The 20887-nt window shown below is 39.7% G+C and overlaps 2 protein-coding genes and 1 long non-coding RNA gene across 8 annotated transcripts; 2 read left to right on the top strand and 1 right to left on the bottom strand.

Annotated features, from left to right (window-relative positions):
- Positions 1-419: 419 nt before the first annotated feature.
- LOC115676732 (uncharacterized) lies at positions 420-7433 on the top strand. 3 transcript variants are annotated; one of them, XM_056319141.1, is made up of 4 exons: positions 420-2728; positions 2868-3060; positions 4637-4683; positions 6848-6987. In XM_056319141.1, exons 1-3 carry the CDS (start codon positions 1122-1124, stop codon positions 4649-4651), a joined length of 1815 nt encoding a protein of 604 aa, XP_056175116.1. In that variant the 5' UTR covers positions 420-1121; the 3' UTR covers positions 4652-4683; positions 6848-6987. The 3 variants fall into 3 exon arrangements, with proteins under 3 accessions (XP_056175116.1, XP_030455572.1, XP_030455571.1); XM_030599712.2 differs by lacking the exon at positions 4637-4683 and adding an exon at positions 7231-7433 and having other exon boundaries at positions 421-2728; positions 6848-7138; XM_030599711.2 differs by lacking the exon at positions 4637-4683 and adding an exon at positions 7226-7433 and having other exon boundaries at positions 421-2728; positions 6848-7138.
- LOC130140244 (uncharacterized) lies at positions 3067-3424 on the top strand. The gene is made up of 2 exons (XR_008818267.1): positions 3067-3237; positions 3367-3424. It is a non-coding gene; the product is annotated as an uncharacterized LOC130140244 (long non-coding RNA).
- Positions 7434-9480: 2047 nt separating the features above from the next.
- LOC115676733 (histone deacetylase 15) lies at positions 9481-19436 on the bottom strand. 4 transcript variants are annotated; one of them, XM_056319222.1, is made up of 19 exons: positions 19259-19436; positions 19052-19108; positions 17895-18172; positions 17616-17795; positions 17414-17528; positions 16786-16859; positions 16203-16278; positions 15920-15984; positions 15616-15671; positions 14983-15106; positions 14755-14880; positions 14596-14646; positions 14177-14245; positions 13879-13987; positions 11384-11463; positions 10976-11058; positions 10831-10876; positions 10393-10571; positions 9481-9880 (listed from the first exon to the last, which is right to left on the bottom strand). In XM_056319222.1, the coding sequence occupies exons 1-19, from the start codon at positions 19419-19421 to the stop codon at positions 9757-9759; spliced, it is 2055 nt and encodes a 684-aa protein (XP_056175197.1). In that variant the 5' UTR covers positions 19422-19436; the 3' UTR covers positions 9481-9756. The 4 variants fall into 4 exon arrangements, with proteins under 4 accessions (XP_056175197.1, XP_056175195.1, XP_056175196.1 ...); XM_056319220.1 differs by having other exon boundaries at positions 10400-10571; XM_056319221.1 differs by having other exon boundaries at positions 10400-10571; positions 19064-19108.
- Between the last annotated feature and the right edge of the window lie 1451 nt (positions 19437-20887).

The following is a 20887-nucleotide window of genomic DNA, read 5'->3' as shown; positions in this document are numbered from 1 at the left end:
TCACTAGAAAAATGGAGCTACCAATCGAATTTGGAAGTATCAATTTGACAAGTTTTAAGATTTAATTTTACCAATTGAAAAATTTTCTGACTATTTGCACTCTTGTGACGAGTTTTTGGGACTTTCGATCCATCCATCCTAAAATTCAAGACTCATCTATTTTTCGAAAAATGAATGATTTGGGATAACACTTTCCTAAAAATAATCGTTCATATTGCTTAAAATGATTAGTCATATAAAAATATTTTTATTATCGACAATAATTTGTCTAAACATTTTCGTGAAAGATAAAAGTAATTTTCGCTGATAAAAGTATATTTCAAATAATTTTTTTTTCAAGAAATATATACACCCATGAATAAATTAAAAGTGAGGAAAGAAAGAATAATTCGACCGGTTTTATACCTATTGCTTACCGCGCAGGCACGGAAGAAGAGAGAGAGAGAGAGATAGAGAGAGAGAGAGGGTGAAGAAGCAAAGTTCAAATCCTCCCTTCTTTCCGTTTGTTCTCTTGTCCCCCAAAATCGGAAAACCGGACGCATCCCATCGAACATCGATCCTCTCTCGCCGTCGAATCTCACCTCGCACTGAATCCCGATTCCGACCACCTCAACGCCGCCTCGATTCGGTCCCGTTTCCGGCGACGGGGTGGCGGCGGCGGCGGCTTCGGCTTCTTCTTCTTCTTCCCCGGCGACACCCGTTTCCCGCTTTCCGGCTCATTCCGGCCGTCGTTGCCGCGATCCGCGTCGAACTGGGTCGCCGCCCGCTTGCTCGGTTCGTGTCGTTCCGCCGGATTGGGATCGCGTGTTCGTGCGGTTCGTTCTGGTTTGCTTGTTTCTAGGTTTTCGGATCCAATGTCGTTTTACAGAGCAGGGTACTTGTTTTTCGTCGAGCGTGGTGGTTAGTTGAACCGCCCGTTCCTTCTATGGGCGTGCTTCGCAGCGTTCGTCATAGTGTGGCTGACCCAAGAATCTGGAATCTGTGGTAGTGTTTGGTTTTTGAGCCCTTCTCATGAATCTTTATTGTGCAGCTGTGGGTTCCTCTTGGTAGTGGGAATGGCGGGTGAGGAGGATGGTGATTCGCCTGCTATTGCGTGTGAGTAGCATTGAGGTAACCTGGAAATGAGTCGGTCGCCTTCGTTTTCTGTGAAGTCCGAACTCAGTCCGAAGCTCGATCCGGAGTCGCTGCGGCAATGGGTAGTCGCCTTCTGCATTATCAGGTTCGATCTTGAGCAAGGCCAGCTCATCGAGGAGTGTTACCCACCCGGTTGTCTTTCGCAAGATGAGGAGCTTGAAATCGCGTATAAGTCGTTCCCAGATTCCGTATCTCAGCACCAGAACCGGTCTAGCATTCACGACTGCATGTTCTTCTTCCGGTTCAGGAGGCAAAAGAGACGTAAATCGAGTAATGTATCTTCGTCTGAGATAACTGAAGCTGATGATAGGGAGTCATCCGTGCGGTCCGGGAAGGAAGGACTACCCAAGGTGCTGAACCGTAACAGCTCGAATGATACCTACATGTATGGTTATGTTTTTAATAGACAGAGACATGATGAGAGGCTAAAGAGAGGTGGAGAACAGAAATCTGTTGTGATTTTGTCACAGAACCCCTTCTCTAGTGTATTTAGACCTCTGTTGCAAATTATGGGTCCTCTGTATTTCGACATTGGAACAAAAGCTCTTGAGCATATTGCTGCTTTTGTTTCTCTTTGGCCTTCTCCAGCACCAGGAAGACTCATGGAGCTCCCTATAGGAAATGCTGCACTAAAAGTAAACTTACCACCTGCTCATTGTTTACCTTCAGAAAGCGGGGCAGCATTTGAAGAGTCTGCATCTTCGATGGCTCCTCTTCTGCCAACGAACCAGTCTGTGCCACAGGGTCTTTTTCACGATTCAGATATTTTCGGAGTATTTAGGGGAATCCTCCTGCAGCTTTGGGTACTGTGGGAGTTGCTACTGATTGGGGAACCCATTCTTATAATAGCACCAACTCCTCCTCAATGTTGTGAGGCTGTTGCTTGTCTTGTTAGTCTAGTTGCGCCACTCCTCTGTAGTGTTGATTTCAGGCCTTATTTTACCATCCACGACCCAGAGTTTGCCCATTTGAACAGTCTTCAGGAAGGAGACACTTTCCCTCCGATGGTATTGGGTGTGACAAATCTGTTTTTCCTGAAAGCTCTACAGAACATTCCACATATTGTGTCGGTGGGAAGTCCAGCTCCTAATTCAAATCGCCTTCCCATAGCAAGTAGGTCTACTGGCAGAATTCCTGGGAGACCTGATGGATTTGGTCTACAGCAACTCTCTCTGAAGAAGTTTTCTCCTTCTAGTTTGTTAAATGCTGTAAAATTGAGAAGAGATGGTCCTCTTTGTCTGATGACAGAGCACAAGGAAGCTGTTTGGAGCACTTACTCCGCAATAACCAAGCCCGACACTTCTATTTTGAATAGATTAATTGATGCGGGCATGTCTCCCCGGGTTGAGGAGTCAATGTCCGTTGTTAACAACGAGATATTGCGCAGGCATTTCTTGGAGCTCACTACTAATTTTTTAGCTCCTTTTGGCCCATACTTCAAAGCTACCACACCATCGGAAGGAACTTCTCCTTTTGTTGATCCTCCTCCTCTTCCCCCATTCAGCACTGATGAGTTTTTAGGAATTTTATCAACTCGAGGACCAGGGAAGTTCTTAACAAAGAGGATGAAATCTAATTGGCTCGACCTGTACAGGTAAGTCAATTTGCATTTCTTTCCGAGAGCATGGTTAAGTGGTCTGTATTTTAAATGCGCGGAAATATATGCTCAAATTTCACTTAACCGAAAATGGAAAAAGAAAAATAGAAACATGCTCAAATTGCTTTTGATACAGGCGCTTTTTGAGAGGACCCAACTTTTTGCCGTGGTTTCAGCGAAGGCGTGCTGTGGCCGAGCAAGAACAGCAGAGACTGTGGAGGCAGGCAAGAATGAAGACTGACATACAACATTTCATCTCTAAAATGACTGAAATTGAAATTGTCGATTCTTTTAATGCTATCGAAAGGCATCTTCGTGGTGAAATTCAGGTCGAGTTCTCTTGCCCATATGTGCTTTTAATAATGCAATGATTAACAATTTCTTTCTTCCCTTTGCTCGTGTTAAAAAGCGGAGGTTCCTGTTAAATTTCTCATGCTATATTTTGGAGTTTCAAGAATGAGTCATTGAATAGAGAAAATGCTCCCATATCATCCACATAACCAATGGTATCTCCTGCTTTTAGAGGCGTGGTTTTATTTTCTCTCTTTTCTTTTATTGCACTTCTTTAGGTTTAAAAGGATCTTAGGTATAGGCTCATGTGAATGTGGATCACTAGCAATGCTTGTATACCGCAGCTAGGGATAGGGCTGCTATTGGATTTAATCACATACCTTGATCTTCAGTGTGTCTATATATATACCTTTTGGTGCCGACAAAGAAAGAAAATGGTAGAAGTTTTGAAAGGCATTTTGTGAAAGTTAACCGCAGAGCTTCTTTGAAATATCATGAGAGAGGCATTAGTTCCATCAGGTGTACCTCCATATGCACCTCGTTGGCCACAAGCTGGAGGCCCAAGTAACTTATAATGTAACTCACAAACTGCTTTTTTAGCCATCATAGACATATATATGATGTGTTGGCAGTACCAAGCCATCAAAGATAATGAATCGTGGTTAGTTTTGGTCCAATACGACGAGCATTTAGGGTCAGGCAATTGTCTCAGAATTTCTAGGGGAAATCTTCAAGAGATGGAATGGTGTCAGCATATTGTAGATTATCTGCGTAGATTTATTTTGACATCCAATGGCTCTTGGAAATTAATTATATGGACATGAAAAGTGATGTTTGCTAGGTTACCGAGAACTTGCTTTGAGTCTATACAACTGAGTTCTTAGCATGATGCTTTCCCTTTAAATAAAAATAGCCTTTGGTTGCTTTTCTTGAAGTTGTTAAAAAATTATTAAAAGGTTTTTTTAAGCTCTTGGTTTACTAAACTCGATAGATAAATACTTAAAATAGCCTATTCTTATAAACAAACGGATGTGTCAAATTAGATATTTACAGAATGAATGATGAATGAATTCAACGTGTAAGTAGATTATTACGTATCGATATCATGAAACATTAGCAGGAAATGTTTGGTCCTCTTCTCTGTATTTTACAAAGTCAAAAGTGACTTTCCTCTTGATGGACCATATTTTGGGTGAAGTACATATGGGTGAGCATGGTTCCAGAGTAGAACCTGAAACCGGAGAACCTGACCGGTGGGAACCTGTAGGATCCAGGTTCCAAGGTATGTAGGGTAGGTTTCAAGTTCCAAAAATTGGATAACCTGTTTTGACGGGTAGGTTTAAGGTTTTAGGTAGGTGGAACCTGGAACCTGAAACCTAAACGAGTTTTTTGTGTTTTTTCTTGATCTATGTCTTTGCGTGATCACGCGGTGTTTCATAGTGTTAGATGATGAGTGTATAATCTAGAACTACTAGTCTGAATTTTCGTTTTATGACTTGTTAATGTTTACTATTCTTCGTGTGTCTAAATATAAGTTGTGGTCAGTAGATCATAGCAGTAAGTGGTGGTCATTAAAGGTGATGATTCACTGCAATTGTTCAATTAATGATACAGGTGGAACCTGGGTAGACCTTGGAACCGATCCTCGAACCAGTGATATGGTATGTTCCAAGTTCTAAAAAATGAGGAATCTATTATCATGAATAGGTTCTAGGTGGAATCTATGCGGAATATAGAACCGTTCATCCCTAATATCGATTCAGACAATGACTTCTCATTTTAGTTGTATTTATTTGAACCGTAATGCTAGGAAAACTAGTCTTTGGTATTTTTTTTGGTGAATGACAAGCTTGTTCAGTATTGTTGCGTTCATTTTCATAATGAAATAAAATTCAAAAGAACTTGTTAGATCCTTGAACCTACCTCGGAACCTGTGATAGGGTAGGTTCAAGGTTCCAAGTTCCAAGTTCCGACGGGTAGGTTCCAGGTTCCAAAAAATGAGGAATCTGTACTCGAGGGTAGGTTCTAGGTTCCAAGTAGAACCTGTAAGGAATCCTGTAAGGAACCTGGAACCGCTCACCCCTACTCCGTAGCTACCTTTTAGATATTTCATCTTCATGATATATTCTGAATCCAATTTTAATTCAAATCCCCATTCATAGCAACTCTAGAAAGTAGATATGTAGCAAGTGAAAAGTAGACAGCTTCATGAAATAGCACGCCATCTAGAACAGTTGGAATTGTATCGGTTAGAAACCCGTCATCCTAGCTACAACTTCATAATAAGCCCAGCCATATATTCTGTATATATGGGTTGGAAGTAATTTAAGTAGAGTGCAGCATAAATAATGGTGGGAAAAGGGGATAAGTAATGAAGATAAATTAAACCTAGCAACTTGCTGGGGATTAATATACTTGAGCTTTTCAATAAACAAATTCGTAATATTTAATACATATGTGGGGATTAATAATTATGGGGATTAATAATTAAGAAGATGGCGAACTTTGCAATTAAATGATATTTGACTTAAGCTTCTAAAACATCAACCAGGATTCTGATGAACTTAGGACTCCCTAAACACGGAGTTGAAGTTGATCCCTTCCCCGGTCCTGATTTTTGATAGAGTGAAGCTTGTAGAATCTCCACATTTGATTTGGGAAATTGATTAATGTTCTTGTGGAAAAAAGAACATAACTTCATCTCTTCAATTAATAAGCCAAAGTGTGTGGGAAAAATAAAATTGATTAGGAAGCCCCATGTGGCTGGTCGGTTTAGGTTTACAGATGGATTAGAAAGTGGACATTGAACTCAAATTGGTGGGAACAGTTCTTTTTTTCATCTGCAATCCTCATGAGATACTTATAAATAGGCAACTGTTGAAGTTACAAATTAACGTGGGTTTAGGTCTAGGGAGGCGCGGAGGTAAGTTGAGGAGGCGAGATGAAAAATAATCTTACTATTTTTTAGGGGAAAGTACGCATAAAGTTTTCACAGGATAATTGACAGGAATCTAGTGGCTGGAGAGGGCAGTAGCTCCATGGGTCCACCATCGGTTTAACGTTCAAAATCAGATAATAGGAAATCTACTTTTGTGTTGTTGTGATTAAAAGTATAGGATAATTGTTAGAAAGTCTAATCCAAAAGTTTAAGCTGATAGGGGTAGAGAGATACGTGAGTATAAAGAGCATTTATGACCCATGGGACAATAGGAATATTTGACTACACACATTCATGTGGAATTTTTTACCACGCACGTTCTCAAGAGGGATAGCACTGGCTCTGATATCATGTTAGAAAATCCAACCCAAAAGCTTAAGTTGATGGGTAGAGAGAGACCAAATGAATATAAAGAGCATTTAGGATCTGTTCTTAAGCAATGTGGGACAATACTTCAACAATAATATATATTGGGACAATCGCATTTAAGGTCTTGTGTTGTTTCTTTTTCCTTTTTTGTGGGAAGCCAGAAAGTACAACTTAGCCATTTCTAAAGTTGTTCGCAACACTACTAAAATTGTGTAAAAGCGATAGTCATACCTTAAAGCTATAAATTGTCAAGTAAAACAGCCACAACCTAAAAAAGCCACTCTATATAGTTCTAATGACAGCCAGAACGTTGAGATGCATATTATGCTTTTATTTTAGTCATAAGCTTAATCAATGAATAGCGATTTCTTCGGTTGTTTCCCAAGTAAAAACAAGCCAAATGTAGGACTTTTATGCTGATGGTTCTTCTGACAGTAAAGTTGAGGAATCTGTTTTCTTTAAAATTGAGGATGGTGCGAACTGAGTGTAACAATTGTTTTCCTTGGTCATATGTCCAGGACGGAAGTGCAGACACCGAAGCAACTTGTGAGAAACTGAAGGGAGATTTGCTGGCGATCTTCAATGTGCTCCCCAAGGATATGCAGGAACTTCTACTTATGAATCCACAGACCGCACATCTTCTCGTATCTTAGGTTAAGTGATAGATCTGCCTGCTCACCTGTTTGTACAGGTCAAAGTTAATCGGTGTTGTAGGAAGGTTTTGACAATGCCAGGAACGGACAATTCCACTGTTATCTCATACCTGTTCTTTCAATGAATTTGGGATGGCTTAATAAGTCTGTATTGAGGTGAGACTAATTGAAACTATGTTACTTTTTCTTTTCGATATGCTTTGGAAACTGACTCAGATTGTTTTTGACTCTTTTCCGCTGTAGCATAGCGGAGGTGCCGAATGGCTTTGCTCTATCATCGCTTCATGAAAGCTTTCTTGGTATCTTTTAACGTCCTTTTGACAGAACCTAAAGGACGAAGGAAAATTAAGAACTTGTCGGATGGAAATCCTTCAAGATGGTTGGTCATATCAATACGACTCTGGAATGGCGTCCATATTGGATGAATTTGGAATTTCTCTTTCGATTCTAATGTCTCATTAGCTTCTCTTTTTGGGCCAAACTACTGTCTCAGCATTGTGTGCCTTTTGCTCTTAAGATTGGTTCTCTGAGAAATCATCGAAGATGGTGTATTAGCGAAAAGTCTCCACATAGCAGATGTAAGCCCCTTGCATGTGCATGTAGAGTTGGTGTAGATCATTAACGTGCTGTGTAGCCATAAACACAAGGACACTCGAAAAGAGAAGTTAATGGACATGTTTTGAATATGAACTTGTAATTAAGGTGGTCAAGATTATGTGATTGTTTCTTCACTAGGGCTAAGAGAAGCAAATGCTTTCTACTCCGGTTGTTGGGAGATATTTTTTGGGATAATGACAAATGGTTTTCGAACTTTAGCTCAATGTGCTGTGTAATTTTTGAATTTTATCTCAATATGCAATGTGGTTTTTGAATTTTTAATTTGTTCAATGTGGTTTTTGAAATTTTGGAACATGTTCAATTTAATCTTTTAAATATATGAAAATGTTTAATATTATCGTTTTATTAATTTAAGTTCAAGGATAATATTGAATATTTTTATGTAGTGTAAGGATTAAATTAAACATGTACAAATAGTTTAAAGATCATATTAAATAAATTAAAAGTTAATAGACACATTATACATTGGTCAAAATTCAGGGATTTTTTGTTTCATTTTGGTATGTTCTTTTTATCGAAAGATATTTTCTTGGGATCAGGCCAGAACTATGGGCACGTTTACTCGTCATCTAGGGATGAAGTTGAGGCACTTTTTTCTGGTGTTCTGATAACCATAAACTGCAGATTACGGAGGAACTTGGGGACATGTGGTCACCACAATGAGCATGAGGTGCAAAACCTTTACTTAAAAGACTGAAGTGAAAACCTGACACTTTATAACGAGTTAAAAAAACTAGGTGCGCCCTGGATTTCGCAATTTTTTAACATTGTTGGTCCTGGGGCAACCGCTAGGTCTGGAGAAAAGGCCCAATTATTGGCTTGAGAGAACCAGTTGGGCCGTCCCAGGCCCAACGTGGCCCACCACTTATTTGTGTCAAAGAATGCCCATCAGGCCATGTAGGCTCACGGCCCACTTAGGTCAACCAAACCTCATATTATGCCCAACGTGGCCCAATTAGGCCCAACATGGCTATTCAAGCTCATCGAGGCCAACATGGCCAATCAGGCCCACCATTCCTGTTAGGTCCAATAGGCCCAGTGTCATCAATCAGACCAGTTTAGGTTACCAGGCCCAACATGGCCATCACGCCAATATCAACAACAATCTCCCATTCAGGCCCACGAGGCCCATCGGGCCATTGAGGCCAACCAGGCCCAATGCATGATCGAATTATGCCCGAGCCAGACCTAAAACCTATCTAAGTCTCAACTTGGCGATGGAAGTCCTCTTTTCGTTTATCCAAATTATTAGATCTACCCGGCCACTAAAAAGGCTGAACCAGGTCCACAATTAGATCTACTTAATTCAAATATAAGCCTTTACCTATAATACACTACTTAGCAAATGAGATTTTGAGAGAGCAGGAGAAGCCTACAACACAATTGCATCCACAAGTAGTTAATGAAAAGACCAATCGCACTTGGCAACAAGATACATCTTCTCAACCAGGAAAGTTTCTAACCATTGGGGGTTGCCCTAGCGCCCATCCTTCCCACTTGGGAAAGAAAAGGTGAGGAGTTCGATTCCTAACCTTTTCAAGGAGAGCTGGGGTGGGGACGTGTGAGTGAAGGAGCACGAATTCAAAATCTGCAGACAGCACATAGCGCGCACACAGTGGCTTGTAAAATAAAAATCGAATAGGACAGTACCAGACCAGAAGAAAAAAAAAAACCAGGAAAGTTTCTAATCCCAAGGGCCGAAAAGAGAATAATGAACTCAAAGAAGCAGATCCGTTGACATTTTCCCCGACCTCGAGGAGTTACCCTCTGAAGCAGGGAAGAGAGTGCCCACAAAGTTCAAGAGTCAAGACCACTGTTTCTGACCTGATCTACTTATCACACATAATCATATGCATCTGACTGCCCCAACAAAATCGGTATGATTCTCGATCCAATCTGAGCTTCATGCAAAAAGCAAGCTCCCCAAAAAGTTGAAATCATCAACATTTGAGCATTTGAACATAAAACGAAGGCCGTTGACCATTCCTCTCTCTTAAATGCTTGATCAGAAGGAGCTCTACTCTAACAAAGGTTAACCTAGATTTACAATGTGATGGTTGTCAAAATCACCACGAGAGTCTCTTCCACGGATAAAAGAGGACTGCCAGCTGATGGTATACAAAAGTTGCACAAAGGAAGAGTACACAGACCAGAGGCTAGACATTCACCGCTTCGTTTTCACATGAAGATGACCGTTTAGGAGATGATACAACACACTTTTCCGACCCCATTTCCACCATATTGGCGCCAACACCCGTCGTCTCTTTCTGATCTGTTTTCCTGCAGTTAATAATGTCCAAAGCAGTTCAGGGCTTTGAGCATGATCTCCACTGAGAAAGAATCATTTAACTTGACAACAGCACAGTTTGTTGTCCAAAAGCCTTTACTTCCAAAATGGTAAAATTATATACAAAATGAAGGTTTGATAACTCCTATTGGGATTCTTCCTACATGTCCAGATTGTCAGACTGCCACAAGTCCAAAGTATGATCTCACTTACTTCTGGGGAACATAGAAATTCAAAATTGATTTAATCCGTTACCTATCAATTGAGGACCGAAATTCCCCACTCTATTATCTAAATGATTTTATAGGAATTATAAGCATCTCACCAAGAAGCTATCAAATTGTGAAATATAACTCAAAGCAAGCATGAGCTGTGCGCGCGCGTGCGCGTGCAGGTGTGTGTGTGTGTGTGTGAGAGAGAGAGAGAGAGAGAGAGAGAGAGAGAGAGAGAGAGAGAGAGAGAGAGAGAGAGAGAGAGAGAGAGAGAGAGAGAGCAAGCGAGATGCTCATTACTTCTGTTTTCAACAAGAAACATTCCCCATTGTGACTGCAATTCCCAAAAAATGGATTCAAGACTAGGCCAGTAGCTCATTTGAATCTTCAGGACTTCCAAAACAGTACGCAAGCCAGCTTTCGAGGGCACCACGTCCGCAAATTCAGATATAGGATATTCACCCAGTAACACCTTTTTTTCCAACAGAGACAACTCAGATTAATATAGATTCACACCAAAAGACACAACAGCATATGCTACAGTAATCATAACTCCCTGCCGCTAGAGGGGAGATCACATATTAGAGTAACGCAACCATGAGCTGATTATGCTTAAAATATCGACTAATTAACATTATATGAATGTAAAACCCAAGCACAACTTCATAAATGCAAGCCACATCACAAACTGACACGCAAGTACACATTGGGCTGATGGAAAACACATTCACCTTAATAACCGCCACAGCAGAAGAGGAGATCGAACGAAGGTTGTAACTGCAAATCATTATTGAGTATAACTGAGATTACCAGACCAGAACATCAACCATACAAAAGGGAGAAGATCATATTTAAAGAACAAAATAGAACACGTACCCTCCCTCTAGAATGACAAGCAACTTCCCACCAGAAAGAGCACTCAACATGTGTGTCATCTGTGCATAGCCAGCTGGAGTAACCTACAACATTGATTCATGTCACATGAATCACGAAACAATAAGAAATTTGATCCTTTCACCCAATAAGAGTGGGAGAAAAAGCCAAAGGATCAAAACCCTCCACAAGACGACATCTAAAATGCGATCATCCGTAGAATTGAAAAAATCTGGATCATCAAAATAATAGAGAACAGAATGAAGGCAAAAATATTCTCATGGAAGTTATAACATTTTGAAGGTGCGTCAGCTAATAAAAATATTTCCATACTGCTAGTATGAGCAGTCATGTAACTTCTTTACCTATTTTAGAGTATTAACTAAAAATCTAACCAGAATTAATACTTACATCACAGCACCCTAGGGGATCACCCCTCGCAGCATCAAATCCAGCTGATATGATGGTGAAATCAGGAGCAAATGCAGAAGCTGCAAGTGGAGAACATGATCACAATTCAAGCCAAATATTTGACTGCTAAACTCACAAGAGCTCAAACTTAGTGCTGTGCTGAGAAGTTAAACCACAGAATTAAGCTTCACAAGAACCAGCAACCAAACAATCAGTGGACAAGACAGGATACAGCCTGCAAAAGGATTCGTGTGATCCGTTCATTCCCTTCAAATGGCTTATTCATCCATTGCATTAAACTAAGAATACTCTTCATTATAATAGTTGCTCAAACCGGTCACTTTTCAGAATTTACAAGTGCACGGTCACTACCATGGCATACTTACCTACCCTCAAATCTAACAGATTATTATATGCGTCAGAGAGTTCTCAAGATAAATGATTTTAAAATGTGTATAATTAATGACCCATAATCTTATTTAGGATATGCAGTACAGCTGTATGTTCAAATGTGATAAAATCTCATCTACTCCATATACAGTAAATTAAAAACCTTCAGTCACTCGATTGGTAATTAAGGGTGAAATTAATCTTAACAAACGCATGTACACCAACAAACGGAAATTTTACTGAAGACTGATTCGCAATATTACTGCACGCAAAATCTTAAGTCTACCACAGTGCATTAAGTGCGTCAAGATTCCTTGGGGGCAAAACCTTCAGCCACTCTCCACACTAAGTGCAAGCGTATCTCAAAGATTTAAACTGGCTACCTCTCATCTTCTCTCCCGAGACAATACACAAAATAGTAGAAAAATGTTCCTGGACGCTGATCCTTTTCCTTCATGAAAACTAACAAATCTCCATAGACACCTAATGGAAAAGTGTGGAAATGATAAGAGAATTAGAGACACAGGTATTTCTCATAAGCCATCCCTCATTTTCATAGGCTTCACGAACGGAGCTGTTCTCTCTCTCTCTCTCTCTAAAAGAAACACTATCTTGCTTGGCAAAGATGTCCAATTTCATTCATCAAACAAATAAACAAAAGGAGAGCGACATTACCTATGGAACGCTTCATACATAATGCTTTTGCAACCATTCATGCATCTTCATAATTTCATGATTCATTATCCAGATTCACCCCATTCTATTATTTACCCATCTACTACAAGGAACCCTAGCTCATTACATTGGAATAAAATCAATGTGATCGTCTTAGTCATGAATACGTATCACCACACCTAAATAGAAAATATACCGATATGTATCCAAAATAAGCAATTAAGTGCAATAAATTATATCAACCATTTAAATAAAACAATTGTAATTTGCTTATACATAACTGATAAACAATACACATTTTCCACTCCATTCAGAGGCAGACATGCAAGAAAGAATGTTGTCAACAAATATTTTGGTTTGGTTGTGTCTGGCTACTTGATTGGGAAAGCTATACTGCATGTGAACGTCTCTAGAGAGCAAAGGAAGTACTAGCTGATTTCACTAGAGGACCTCTCAACTATTTTAAGAACGAGAATCAGCATTCAACCTGAATTTACATAATAATTGCTGCCACCTCTCAACTATCATAAAAATGAGAGTCAGCATTCCACCAGTATTTTTAAGTAATATCTGCTGCCACCTTCCATTGGAAATTTTTTCGTGTCCACCAAAAACAAAAGGACCCAAGTGTTTCGCTACATATCAAAAAGCTTACTACATTAGCAATCTATTAGAGTAAAATGTTCTATTCATATGTATCTTTAATAAGTTCCTTTTGATTTTAATGAGGCGATATCATGGCCTAGCTTTCTCACACTAGGGTAAGTTGACCAAGTAATGGTATTTTGCTAAAAATTTGAAAAATTTTTTGGTACAAAACAGCCAAAGAGTTACTCGGATGTCTTCCCTATCATTTACTAACTATACAACAGTAAGTAGTTACGTTTCGAGTCTCTTAGGTTATCACTACTCTACGTTCTGTTTGTACATTATGAAAACTGAAATTTGCTTCGCTGGAGTGGCTTTTTACATATTCAATTGTCTCACACACTTCTCCTCATTGGGGAAAAAAGTTGCACGCCTCTTGTCCATTCCAGGTAATTGGATTTTAAAATCATCTTTCTTTTAAAAGAATAAGAATTGCATTACATTTATTTTTGACATGCCTCTCACTTTATCTTATGAGAGGATTGCTGGTTAAGTTGTTTCTCTAATCATTTGATCACCTAATCTGCAAAAAAGTTAATTCTCTCGATTGATTACGCGAAAAACTAATAATTTAATTCAAAAGTATAGTATGTTCTTACATGATTTGAATATGCACTATAACCAAAGGTAAAGAATAAATTCAAGAGCCCTACTTCAGCAAAACAGTCACGACCGTAAAAAAGCTCGACACTGACTGTTTTATCCAATACTAGCAGAAAAGGTACATAACTGTGCTATTCATGTGTCAAAGGGCAAAAAGTTCACCATAAGCTGACAGTTACCTATAGGAAGCACTATATGATGAAATGCAAAAACATAATCATTATCACCAACTCCTCGACGGCTCCATGGAATATTCACACAGTATCCTTCAGCACCCATGGTACCAACCTAATAAAACAAAATTCACTATCATGACCATTTGTCAGAAAAAAAGAAAGCATAGTACTTGAACTATTAGCATTTTTACAGCATCACCTTGTTTATAATGCCGTCCAGAAGCAAAATCGATTCATAAATAAAAAACAATGCGTTAAGAAAGTAACCAAAAAAATTGATAGACGTAAAGAAATCAGTTACCTCATGGGCAGCACCTGTACCGGGATAAAAGTTTCCTCCTTCATGTCGATGTAGGGATATGTATAAGACCTATCAATGGGCCAAAACCATCAGCACCTAATCAATTTCAACACCGTAACAGAAGAAATATGTTGACTGTATCATCACTCAGAGCATCCCCAGAAGATATCCAGCAATAAATGACAGTCCACACTAAATTTGGCTACATATTTTTAATGAAAATTCCGGCTGACTTCCATCAACTCATGTTGAAGTTAGAAAACATAATATGTTCAGAACAGAAAGCGACTTAAACTCCATGCAGATTACAGAAGTGACAGCCAACCCCATATCACTTCCTCTAGCAAAATAACTGGAAAAACACATCAAGAAGGTGATAATCAACGTGAGAAAATAGTATTGACTCATGCAAAGCTCACCGATTTATTTCCGTCAAAAATCTCTTGTGTGCCATTTCCATGGTGAACATCCTGAAACATTTGAAAGAAGCTTCTCATGTATGCCCCTCAAGCACCAAACTATAGCACGTCCTCGCATCGACGGCAGCAAATCAAGTACGAAGACATATGATGCATTACCCAGTCAACTATAAGCACTTTCTTTGCCCCGGCAGCTTGTGCTGCTAGTGCAGCAACCGCTGCATTATTGTGGAGGCAGAACCCCATGGCATGTTTGATACCAGCATGATGACCAGGAGGACGAACCTAAATGGCTCATTAATGACAAGTATTTTGTAAGGAGACAATGAGTAAAATTCTCATAGAAATAGATTGGACAGTGGCTGACAAATAGATTATCAAACATACCAGAGCAAAACCATTCTTCGAACGTCCAGAAATAATTGTTGAGGCGAGATCAGCACACAAACCAGCTGCAATCCTAGCAGCACGCGCTGAATGTTCATTCGCATATGTGTCAGGAGTAAAGTAGCTGCCCATCATAAACAACCAAGTATTACGAGCTCCACCAGACTAGGTCAAAAGATGTTCAACATCAAGAATAATAGAGGCAGGGGGTGACGACTCTTTCCCACTTGTTCTCTGGCTAATTCAAACTCCATCAGAACGATAAGAATTCCTCTCTTCAAAGTTAAAACTACAGAAACATGTCTACTTCCAAAATTTCAAACAGTGCATAGGGGATAAAAACTTCTAAAACAATTAGTCGAGAACCAAAAAAAGCTATCCTACAGAACTTTTGATTTGTTCTCCTGCCACATGAATATTTCACCTGCCAAATGAATAAATATATTCTAATACAATTAAAAATCTCTTTTTATATAGCACCTTTGTTGTGTGAAATGAATAATAAAACAAGTCTCCCTAATTAAATGCCTTCCGCAAACAATTTTTTTTTAAGGCATTAAGAGAGAGAGAGAGAGAGAGAGAGAGAGAGAGAGAGAGAGAGAGAGAGAGAGAGAGAGAGAGAGAGAGAGATACCTAGAAAACATATGGCTTGTCAGTTCAACAGCATCAATATGTTCTGAAGAATGGACCTGAACGTTTGAAATATCAAAAACACGATTGTAGCACCAATCAAAAGAATGTTAAAATTACATAAAACCAACAGGATCTTTGTTACTCTATCACAAGAAAAGAAAAACCTACAGAAAGATAAATGATTTCAGGAATATCATAATGCATATTACTAATTTTGTACTATCTCTGCTGCCTATGTGCCTGCACGAAACATGAATGTGAAAAGAAGAATGTCACTACACAACTCCAGAATAGTCTTGCGTACCATCTGCAGCTCTTCTTTTGTAATTTCTCTCACGGGAAGCGAACGGCATCTTCCAGGAAATATGCCTGAGAATTTAAAATCACAAAATGCTCAGCTATCCGCAGAAAATGATAAACCTGCGTGCAAGGTCTTGTGTGCATGTGCCAATGAAACCACAGCAAGAAAACAGAGAGAAAGGCACAAGTAGAGAAGACAATTATCGAGGATTACATAAATAAACAACCTCAAAGTAGTTAAAGGAACCAACTTATTTAGTTATTCACCCAAAACAGAAAAGAAGTACCAGCAGTAGCAAGGCTAGCAGCAATGGCTCGAAGACGGTCTGCCCTTTCAGGGTGAGGATGTGACTTCATCTCAACCTACTCTAGCATAGCAATGGAAAAAAAAAAGAACCGATGATCATCAAGAGATAGAAGAAAAAGAGGTGAAACCTTAGAAAACTTATAGCATCAGAAATCACGATTATGTCTTTATCAGAATGAAGTCAGTGCAGCTGACATAACAATGAGAAACGCAAGCCAAATGTAGTTGCAGATATATTTAATAACAAGGAACTACCCCTAGTGTTTCAAGATCTTGTCGCCACATTAAAATAAGATTAGTAGACTTGCTTAACACCCCCACCACCCAGTGCACCCAAAAAGATATCACTTCCTCCATCTCTTCCAAGAAAGAACATAAAAGATTACACGCACAGAGCAGTTGGCTTTGAGGACCCACTATCCCAAAAACTTCACTGCTTATACACACTCAGACACTTACAAAAGCATTAAACAATCTTCAAGAGGAGACATCAGTATGCAATCTCCCACAGCTGTATCGATATCTGTAAAAGAAATAGCTCAATAAATGGTATAGCACCATACCTCTGAGTGTAGCAACATCCTCTCATCAAAACCCACAACAGTTGAACTGCTTGGGGCAGAACTTCTGGCATGATCTACGTATGCAAAGAGAAAATAATTACGCCAAAACAGGACTCCAAGAAGGTAAGGTCTATCATCACATAACGTACCAGTGCAACAAGACAAGGCGATGTTAACACCATGCAGGGTAAATCTTCAATAGGAAGTTTTAAAAGCATCTCCCATTTTAATCTAGAAACAATGTGCATCTAATAATAGGAGAAATTGCACTTTGCACCCTACTTTTATGAAGTTAATATGACAATATCCATTGAATTAGTCCCTAGAATTTCAGTACTGCCATCCAAAGAGGCTCCCCACAAGTTACTTCATTCTCCCATATGCACGCACCCTGAACCCCTATACACCAATATAATCCATCATAAGCAAATGAAATTTTCATGAACTTACGGCTACAACGTCATCACCTTTTTAAGATCCTCGGAAATACATATTCATTTACAAAAAGGTAGAAAACAACCAGCATTTGACCTTTCCACGAAAGAAAATGAAATTTGGTGTCACAAAGAGAATAAATAAACTTTCAGCCAAAAGGTAAACACTGCTTTAGACTAGAATATGTAACCACCTTCACATAATTCCTGTACTTCTGCTTCAATGCTAGGAGCACCCATATCTTGCGTGAATGGAGATGCATAAAAGCCATGTCTCAAGATACCTGAATCTCTATGTTCCCCACATATCTGGATAGAAGAAAATCGAGAAAATTATTAGAGTTTGCAGGTCTCTCTCTCTCATGAGCATCAAGTCACAATTAAGAATATACGTACATCGCAGTTAAAGACATCTTCGACGTTGAGCATCGTACAGTTGGTGCAAAACCACCTCACCATTTCCACTTGCTTTTTCAAGGGTTCCCAATCACTGTCATCCTCGTCGTCATCGTCTAAAGCACCATCATTCCTGTACATATCCTCTAAGGTCATTTCTTTCTGCTTTTTTCCCGCCTCCTGTAGTAATGCACCGCATATGTAAGACGCCACCAGATATAAAACCATTGTCAAAAGCATGCGCATTTCAAATGAAGGCAACACAGGGAATTCACTTACCACATCAGAATTCAAATCATCTTCTGCAGCTCTCGCACCAAATGCACTATTTTCTCCCCCGCGATGATCACTAAAATAAGGCTTAGATCTGGTGCCATCAAACTCCAATATCACATGCCTTTCCGGTAATTCCTGACAGAGGAGCTCGTTACTTTGATTGTGCGGACTGTTATCAGCTTCTCCACCTGTCAGACGACTTTCTGGAGTTGCCTGAGAAACCATTTTAGAACCGTTGTTTAAATGGACATCTTCAGCCACTGTCATTCCTTTAGTACATCCTGAAATAAATTCCAACAACTTCCATAAAAATTAATCCAACCAGCGGCACTGAACAAATTAACACGTAACACTCTTGCACAAACACACATTATTCAATTAGTACGACTACTAAGATTAACTACGCTACAAAGATCAGAACCCAATCGCGCTTAATTGAGAAACTGTTATGAGTTGTGCCAAAAGACGCCGAAATTGACGCTTTGAGAAGGGGAACAAAACAAATGACTAATTTGTGGTCAACTGAGTAGCCGAAAAATAATATCGAGGATTACGGCGAATGCGAATGCACGACTAGGCTGTACCAGATGCCAGTTTAGCTTTTCACATATGTATCAGGTAATTTCCAATGTCGACAAATTCGCATACATTAAGATGCAGATAAGCGCGAGTCGCAAAATCGAGATAGAGGGAACCCGCCATTTAATCATAAAATGAAACTTAAAAACCCAGAAAAAACAAAACCAAACCAAACCAAGTATGCGATCTCAAGCAAAATCCCTAACAAGCCATATCAAAAACCCGAATCAGCCATACAGCAAAGCAAAGCTATACGGTCGATAATTCACGAAATGCGGTCGATGCATGCCTACACAGAAAATGATCCGGACGACCCCAAAACAGAACGATGAAAAAGAACCCGAATTGCAAGCCCTTCTCGGCGAAAGCAAACCCAATAGCGAGCGAGAGAGAGAGAGAATTTGATCTCGCGCGCGGGAAACGATGGATAAAAGTCAAAAAACACAAAAGGAAAAAAAGGTGCCGCCGAAACCATCTGCTGCTAGAAAACGACGTCCAGACAGAGCAACAAGCAATCTCGACCCAAGGAAATTCAACCAAAAAAAAAAACAAAACAAAACAGGGGAGGCGCAGCAAATGACCAGGAAATGAACGAGGAGGAGGAGGAGGAGGACGACGACCACCACCACTCGAAAACCTAAACAGGACAGGAAGCAGAGGGAATCGATGTTAGAGCCTTACATGCCGAGATCGCTGAAGAAGAAGAAGCCAGCGAGAGATAGAGAGAGAGAGAGAGAGAGAGAGAGAGAGAGAGAGGGAGGGAGTGTTTCTGGGCTTCGTGGGTTTACGAGGGAGATGTCGTTGAAGGGCTCGTCGTGTCCAGCGAGACCGCGACACTTTGAACTCGGGAGTTCGCGCAACCCCACCAGACGAGGCTGTCGCGACGGAGAAGCGGGTGACGATGTTGTGGCCGTGGGTTTTAAGTAGTAGTAGCCCTCGGTTAAGAGGCATCCTCAAGAAAGGAATTCATTTTAAGGTGTCTGTACCCATACATTCTACCTCTAATTCCTACTCGAGTCTTTATTTTCACCGAGCACGAGGGAATAGTTTAACTTCCTGGAGAGCCGAGGTCCGGCTCGAGTTTTAAGGTACATTCTACCCCAAATTCCTACTCGAGTCTTTATCTGTCCCGGGCATGAGAGAATAGTTTAACGTCCCGGGGATCCAAGGCCCGGCTCGAGTTTTAAGGTGCCGGTACCCACACATTCTACCCTCAATTCCTACCCAAGTCTTTATCTTCCCCGGGCATGAGGGAATAGTTTAACATCCCGAGGATTCGAGGTCTGGCTTAAGGACCAAAGTATCTATCTTTAGTGCCGAGGTTTTTCATGCCACAACGGAAGTTGTTTATGTTTTCTTTTTTTGTCGAAAGTAAATATTTCATTTATATCTTCTCAAGATAACACATGATAAGCACACTTTCATCCCACAAGAAGATATCTGTCTCGTCATCAAACCTAAACGGACGGCGGCCGATCACTGGATCTCGCATCATCATAATTGATGAGCACACACGGCATTTTTCCCTTGTTTTTAGACTGAAGAGTAACCTAGGACTAAAAAACATAAAAAACAAAGTTGAATAATTACGGAGTTCGATAAAAATTGTGAGAAAAGATGGAAATATAATAATATTTTAGCATAAAAGAGACTCTTTGTAATATTGGGAAAAATATCTGTTTACAGCCAAGCAATTTTTGGAAATTACTTTGGATCAGATCAAAACCAGTCAAGTAATTCTTGTATTTCTTGGCAAGTGTAGCAAGAGTTTCCAAAGTTGGCAAACTCATCTTATTTTTCCTTGTATAGGGACCGTAGCTTAGGAAAGTTGTTTTATTGCATATGTAGTAGCTAATGTGTTTCATTAATCATTAGCTTCTTCTACTTTAAATTCATGTAAGCAAAGTACTCATTCAATTAAACACGGATGAAGTAGGAGTACATCTTCAAATTTGAAAAAAAATGTATTACATGTATAAGTGTCCTAATAACGATTACACGCAAATTGCATCCTAGAGAATGCATGATTAATTCGATATCTTCCCTCACCACGATTCGGATGATAAAGTAATATCGTTGTTCTCTTCTTCATGTTTGGACACATTTTGCTGAAGTCAATTCTTAATTAATCATCCTTCATATAGTCATTTCTACATTTTTTTCGCAGTTAAGGTGTATCTATTATATTTCATATTTCGTTGGCTAATATTGAAATAGAGTCTGATGGTACCATAGACATCAATGGGATCAGTGAGTCATAAATCTAGTAATGCAAAACTCTGCTCTTGCACCATTTTAGAACGGTGATATTGTTTTCGCCAACTCTTACGATGTATTTTGGGTTGTCCATTATTAAGTACATCTCTATTGCGGCCTTCCTAAAGGTGAATTACCAAGGAAAAGTTAATGGATTACTA

Source organism: Syzygium oleosum, unplaced genomic scaffold (assembly GCF_021117445.2).
Source record: "Syzygium oleosum isolate NSW1041296 unplaced genomic scaffold, Sole_v2.1 Sole_v2.17, whole genome shotgun sequence".
Lineage (NCBI taxonomy): Eukaryota > Viridiplantae > Streptophyta > Magnoliopsida > Myrtales > Myrtaceae > Syzygium > Syzygium oleosum.
This window is presented reverse-complemented; position numbering and strand designations above follow the sequence as displayed.